Source organism: Morone saxatilis, unplaced genomic scaffold, assembly GCF_004916995.1.
Source record: "Morone saxatilis isolate NCDOM2014 unplaced genomic scaffold, NCSU_SB_2.0 Contig4, whole genome shotgun sequence".
NCBI lineage: Eukaryota > Metazoa > Chordata > Actinopteri > Moronidae > Morone > Morone saxatilis.
The window spans coordinates 1,653,719-1,660,029 of record NW_023339984.1 but is presented as its reverse complement, the minus strand read 5'-3'; the positions used below and the strand labels follow the sequence as shown (position 1 = coordinate 1,660,029).

Genomic DNA, 6,311 nt, shown 5'->3' with positions numbered 1-6,311 from the left:
TTCCATACACTAGGGACTCGTGAACAATCTTTGTTATCTTTTCGGCGCGTTAACATTAAGGAAGTGTCCAACGGCCTGTACATCATTCCCTCCCTTACTATTGTCGTGTATCAAGATGATCTTTAGGACATAAGACGAACTTCTTAGTTAAGAAAAAGTTGAATTTAGAATTGTAATAATTAGAAATAACTTGTACAAGGATTTTGTTTGGATTGAGCAAGCCGAAACAGCAGCGGAGTGGCTGTTAACTCTGTCTTCCTCCGCCTCCAAAAAGAGTTTATGACCAAAGGTTTTGACATGAGGTTATATTTGATTAAGTAAAGCAACATGGGTGAATTGGTGGACTATATGATGGGGAAATAACCGTTGGTTAGACTGTGGTGCCTTCCCTTGGTTTGGTTGCTCAGACCCAGCCTCTTGGCACACGACCCAACCAAGTAATTCCGCCTTGCTTCCCCTCCGATATAATATCATTTATGAAACTAAAGCACTAAACAGTTGTTCTGTATGTGCTGAATATAATATAAAATATAAAGTATGTCACTTAGTGAGAGGTCGTCAGTTTACTCAATGAAAGAGTCCCTTTAGTTCCCTTTAGGAAAAAGTTTGGGAACCACTGGGCTACAGGCAGGTTACAGGTTTATTGTTGACCATGTAATGTAAACTTTTTTCATTAATGTACTCTCTATTTTTCAAACAATCAAATGTAGAGATAAAGCAAAATATAAAAGAACAATAAAAAAAATTAAAGTCGAGATCTAGAGGCTAAGAAGAATAAACAATGCTACCTTTCAGAAATCCATCACAAATGAATGGCAAATGTCGTCATGCAATAACACTAAGAGGGCACTGAAGTCGAATTGAACTATGCCTTTCTTTGCGCAGTTCCACTTTTGCGCATTTGTTGCAAAAATTAATGAGAAACATGAGCTTGTGGAGGATCTTAGTCATTCATTCTGGCTGTCAGGGAAGCAACTACAGTGATTAAACTCTTTCCAGAGGCTTTAGGTGTGCTGACAGTTTACGGCAGTTGATGGCTGCATTGAAAAAATGAATACTGACTATAAATGTGATTTTTTAACATTGACATTTTTCTAATTACTCTATTAATAATGTATGACTGATATTTTTAACATTAACATTTCAAAAATCTCACGTACCCCCTGCAGAACTCCAAAGTTCCCCATAGGAGTACACATACTTGTTTTTCATTTCTGTAGTGCCTGTCAAAACCAGAATTACAAGGTGCTTCACAAAATAAAATGTCAAACAATATTTGCAAAGATGGCTAAAATTAGACAGAAATGTCAACAATCAAATAAAATAATAATATAAAGAACCATTTGAGTCGACATTGTAAAGAATCATAGAAAGTCTGTACAGGTGTTTTTTAATGCTTGACTCAGCCGACCTGATATTGAGGGGGAGTTTGTTCCAAAGCTTTGGAGCTAAAGCAGAAAAAGCATCAACCCCTTATTTTTAAGTTTGGACCGTGGAGCTTTGAACAGTGTTTGATTTTCCAATCTGAGGGGTCTTGGAGCAGACTAAAAGGTTAAAGGTACTAAGATATGAAGTGGAGCCAGGCTGTGTAGGGATTTAAAAGTAATCAGTAGAATCTTAAATTGAATTCTGTAATGGATGGGGAGCCAGTGTAACTCGGCCAGGACTAGAGTGGTGTGTTCCTTACGTTGAGTGCGTGTGAGGAGTCTTGCTCTGCATTCTGAACTGACTGTAGTCAAACTGCCGTGTCCTTTAGGCAAGTAAATAGTGAATTGCACTAGTCTAGACAGGTGGAAATGAGGGTGTGGAAAAGTTGTTCAACTGTGTTTTGGGGAGCATCGGTTTGATTTTGGCAGTATTTCTAATTTGTAAATAGAAGCCAGCACAACCAGCATTTCTTAATGTGCTGGTTGAAGTGAAGGTACTAGGAGAAATACAGTTATTAACTTTAAAGGAAAGATTTCATTGTGCATGTTTTTCATATTGCATGCAGCCGGTTTAAAGTGATCATATACCCAACAACTAATCTAGATAAGGGCCTGTGCGATGTGCCACAACACTGCTAGATGAAAATAAATAAATTCTAAACCCTGGACCTTTTTAATAGAAAAAGGAATCATGATAAGCTTTTTTACCCCCCCCCCCAAAATGACTTGATTTCACATGTGAGTTCTATTTCATTAGAACCATAAGAGACTTGAAGTGACTTGGAGTTGAAAAAAATGAGCTATGAGCATCTCTGTCTGGCACATTAAACCAGAACTTCATTTTAGTTACCTTCTTTTATTTTGAAAGTTTCCACTGGAAGACTTGTGCTGCTGTGCTGTTGTCTGACCTGACATGAGTGGGGATAACAGTTGCACATCAGCTAATACAGCTAATTAATATTCAATATCTATTAATCAGTATCAATATCTTCATCAGAAATGACACCAATAAGTTCATTCTTGGTAACTGCTGTATGAATATGTAGTTCAGTCAGTCATTGGATGAGCATTTTGTGTTTTTCTCTTTTTCCTTTACTGTGAAGGAAACATGCTTATAATCTTAACATCCACTTTAAAGTATACAATTAGATACATAGGCTATATATTACACAGACTAAATGTAACTGTTAAAATCAAAATTAAAAAATTAAAAATAAAGGAATTTCCCACCAGAATTTTTATATGTGACACCAGTGCAATTACCACAAATGTAATTAAATATATATAAAGGTTTTATTTTTTATATTAATCAGAAATCTAAGTTCAGGCTTCATTTCCTTCTTATTATTCAGATTATTCAGATTATTATTATTATTATTATTATTATTATTATTATGATTATTCTTATTTGCAGTATCTGTGTTATCATTAGGCTGTCTTTAGCACGTCATTCATGACACAGGAAGTGCCCCATTCTTCCTCTGATATGATTGGTTGCAGTGCGCGTCTTTCAATTCTTTTCCCAGCCAATCATTGACGACCACCCGCAGCAGCGTACCGCCTCCTGTAGGCGCAATTTGCCCAGAAAAGGGAGGATATTTTAGACCCTGCGCCGGTTCTCTGCGTTACCGTCCGTCTAGATTTCGGTGCTACTTGTGTGAGTTCGTGCTGAAGTCCCGTCAACATGCTCTCGGTGCGGGTCTGAAGCGGTTCTGAAGCGGCCTTGTGTACATTTCGTTGCGGACAAAGTGAGATGCTTCCCCGGAGCGCTGAACCTGTTCCATCCCGCACACAAAGCCTGTGAAGCAGGCCGTGTTTTTCCTCTGAGACACCGCGCCGACGATGCTCAAACATGTCGGGGAATCATTACAAAGGCCACGAAGTCAGCTGCTGCATCAAATACTTCATTTTTGGATTCAACATCCTGTTCTGGGTAAGAAGATTTAATATTTGTATGCTGCAGTGTCTGCGCCTCTCTCAAGTGCAGTTCGGTTATTCTAATGTCCACCGGCCAATAGGGAGGAAGGCCGCACTGCATTATCACGGTACCGTTATCTTATCGCTGCCAGATCCATGCATCGGCCCTTTATAGTGCTGCACTCGTCCGGTCGGGTCCGGATAGAAGCAGCTGCCGCTCAGTTGACAACAAGGAGCTAATCGGCTTTATAGTGAACTAATGAGAGCTGACTGCAGCTTATCATCCAACTGTCACATTCATATCTCTCTCACACACTGACACCATCCCAATCGCTTCCGTTACAGTGTCAACAACACACTGACACATAACGTAATGTGTTTTAAAAAGTGATGTCATCCATATCGTACAGTGGACAGACATGTTGGTGGACTGCATACATAATCTGTGAGTACAGGAGCAGATTGAAGGCAAGGGCTGCAACTGCCAGTTATTTTCATTATCGATTCATCTGAACCATACTGGATATCAAATATCAGAAAACAATGAGAAGTACCTGTCACAAGTCCATGCAGAACTCCAGCTCTAAACTCAGAGACAGTAAATCTACTATAATAAAGAAAAGTAGTAAATATTCACAGTTGAGAAGCTGGAACCAGCAAGTTTTGTTTTGCCTTTTACTTAAATGACTTCAGTTGATAATCAGAAGTGTGCTTAATTAATCATCTTTGTTATACCCATTTGTATACATATTTTGAATAAGTGGTGGGGGAGAATGGGGTCAGTTGTAACATTTTCCAAATCTTTGGGGTCCAGTGTGTAACATTAGGAGGATGCTATTGTCAGAAATGGATATAGAGTATTCATAGGTATGTTTTCAGTTTAGTGTTATAAATCACCTGACAATGAGAATTTGTTGTTTTGGTTACTTGGGAGTGACTGTTTTGATCTACAGAAAGATTGGTCCTCTGTATATCAGAGTCGGCCTGTTGAACCGCAATGGTTTCTAACAGTAGGCCCAGAACGTAAAAACCAAACACTGTCTGTAGGAGGCCTCTTCATCCCTTGTCTTGCAAGTTTGTTGGCACTCTAGTTTCTCCTAATCTTCACACAGCAGCAGGTGGTATATACATTTTGGTTGCAAATTCTGCAGCTTCACCACTAGATGCCACTAAATCACTACACAACTGATGCTTTAAGTCATGGCTTTTTAAGTTAAATAGTTTTATTTTAAGTATCATTTTTCCAAATACTTGAAATACTGCACTAATTACGGGTTTCCAGTATTGATGTGACTCTGCCGATATTCTTCCTTGTGAATACTGATTAATTGTATGGTTTATAAAACGAAGCAGTTTACTTTTGAAAGCGCTGAAAACAAGTTTTTGCATTCTGGCACTGTTTTAAATGTGTTGAGCAGAAACAAAAGCACAAAGGCGGTAGGCCAGGTCCTTGGTGTGTGCCAGACTTATGTGGGCGTGTCCAAGCGGCACCTGCATCTTGGTCAACATGTATGCGAACCAAAATAGTATTGTCACAAACACAAGTGCAAAAAGGGCTAGGTGGAGGTGCACTAGATCAACATATTTATCCTGCTGTCTTCAGACGCTGCAGGGATTATGACACTGGAAGAAGATGCTTTCATAGTAAAAGCAGCCTGTACAACAATGGATACTGGGAAGAATCGATCATATTCATTTACAGATAAATGCAGACTAAATACTTCTTGCTTTAACCCATTAAAAGCTCTTTTTTGTGCAGATTTAAAACAGATCTACTAGGTCGGAGAGTGTTAAATAAATTAGTTTTACTTTTTAAGCATTATCTTGCTTATCTGCGTGCGCATTTCATCCAAGTATTTAAGTTTGGTCTTGTTGATAAAATGACCAAAAGTGCAAGCTGAGTAATGTAAAACAGGACATGATGATAAGATGGTCTTTTTCTTTTTCTCAATGGAAGGTGTTACATGCATATTTCCACAATAATACCAACCGATCCACTTTGTGCTGCCTCATTTGAATAAACCCCCCAGCTGTTTGTTCCTCTCACAGGCAGAGAGAATTTTGAGATCCGATCATTAAACTGTCAGAGTGCCGCCACTGTTGTTGCGCCTCCAAAAAAATAGGGCCCTTTGCTTAAAAAATGTCTTAAATCGATTATCAAAGAGTTTTCTGTTAATTGTTGCAACTGTACAGTCGATCATAAATTAGTGGTACACGTGAAATCATTTTGCAAGGTTGCACATGTTGCACATTAAGAAACGTGTAGGAAATTTTCATACATGTAATAAAATGTTAAGAAAGTGCACAAAAAAAATGTTCGACCTGTAAACTGTAAGACTCAGGTGTGATGTAATGTTTAAAAGAAAAAATCCCCCCAAAGTACCCTTTGTTCTTAATTTTTTGTCAGTCACTTTATTGTAAGGATAAACACATATACAATATAGCTATTGTATCTTACTAAGATAGAAATAAAGGTCAGTACAGAACCAGGGTCACAACCCAGGGTCACAGGGTCCTCAGAGGGAATGTATTTGTACTTTCATGTCATAACAATGTGACAGACTGGCACCATGTCATTTTGCATTAATACATTTTGGCAGTAATTTAACATGACTGTGGTGTTTTGCAGCTGCTGGGCATGGCCTTAGTTGGAATTGGACTGTGGGCATGGAGTGAGAAGGTAAGTAGTGACACTGAGTTATTATTAGAGACATCAGAAAATAGAATACAGTGTTCGTATTAAAAACTGACTTTCTGTTTAAATGACATTAAAACCAGTATGGATTTTTCGTCAAAGGCCAATGTGATAATATTTTTCTTGTTTTCATGCCACTGCATATTCCAAATTCAATCTGCAAAAATCAAAATGTTTATATCAACAATGGGTCAAATGACTGTGTAAAGTTAAAGGTGTCACTTGAAGCAACAACCCCACAGAGAATAATCACTTACTCTGCAGTTCCCCTT

General features: G+C 38.3%; 1 protein-coding gene across 2 annotated transcripts in view; it reads left to right on the top strand.

Annotated features, from left to right (window-relative positions):
• The first annotated feature begins 2,971 nt into the window (after positions 1–2,971).
• The window catches only part of tspan5a (tetraspanin 5a), a 14,210-nt gene continuing 10,870 nt past the window's right edge, over positions 2,972–6,311 (top strand). Inside the window, exons 1-2 of one of the 2 annotated variants that reach the window (XM_035675498.1) lie at positions 2,972–3,360; positions 5,974–6,024. In XM_035675498.1, coding sequence (XP_035531391.1) covers positions 3,280–3,360; positions 5,974–6,024 — 132 coding nt within the window. In that variant the 5' untranslated portion in view covers positions 2,972–3,279. The remainder of the gene's footprint in view (positions 3,361–5,973; positions 6,025–6,311) is intronic. The other variant, XM_035675499.1, reaches the window with a different exon arrangement.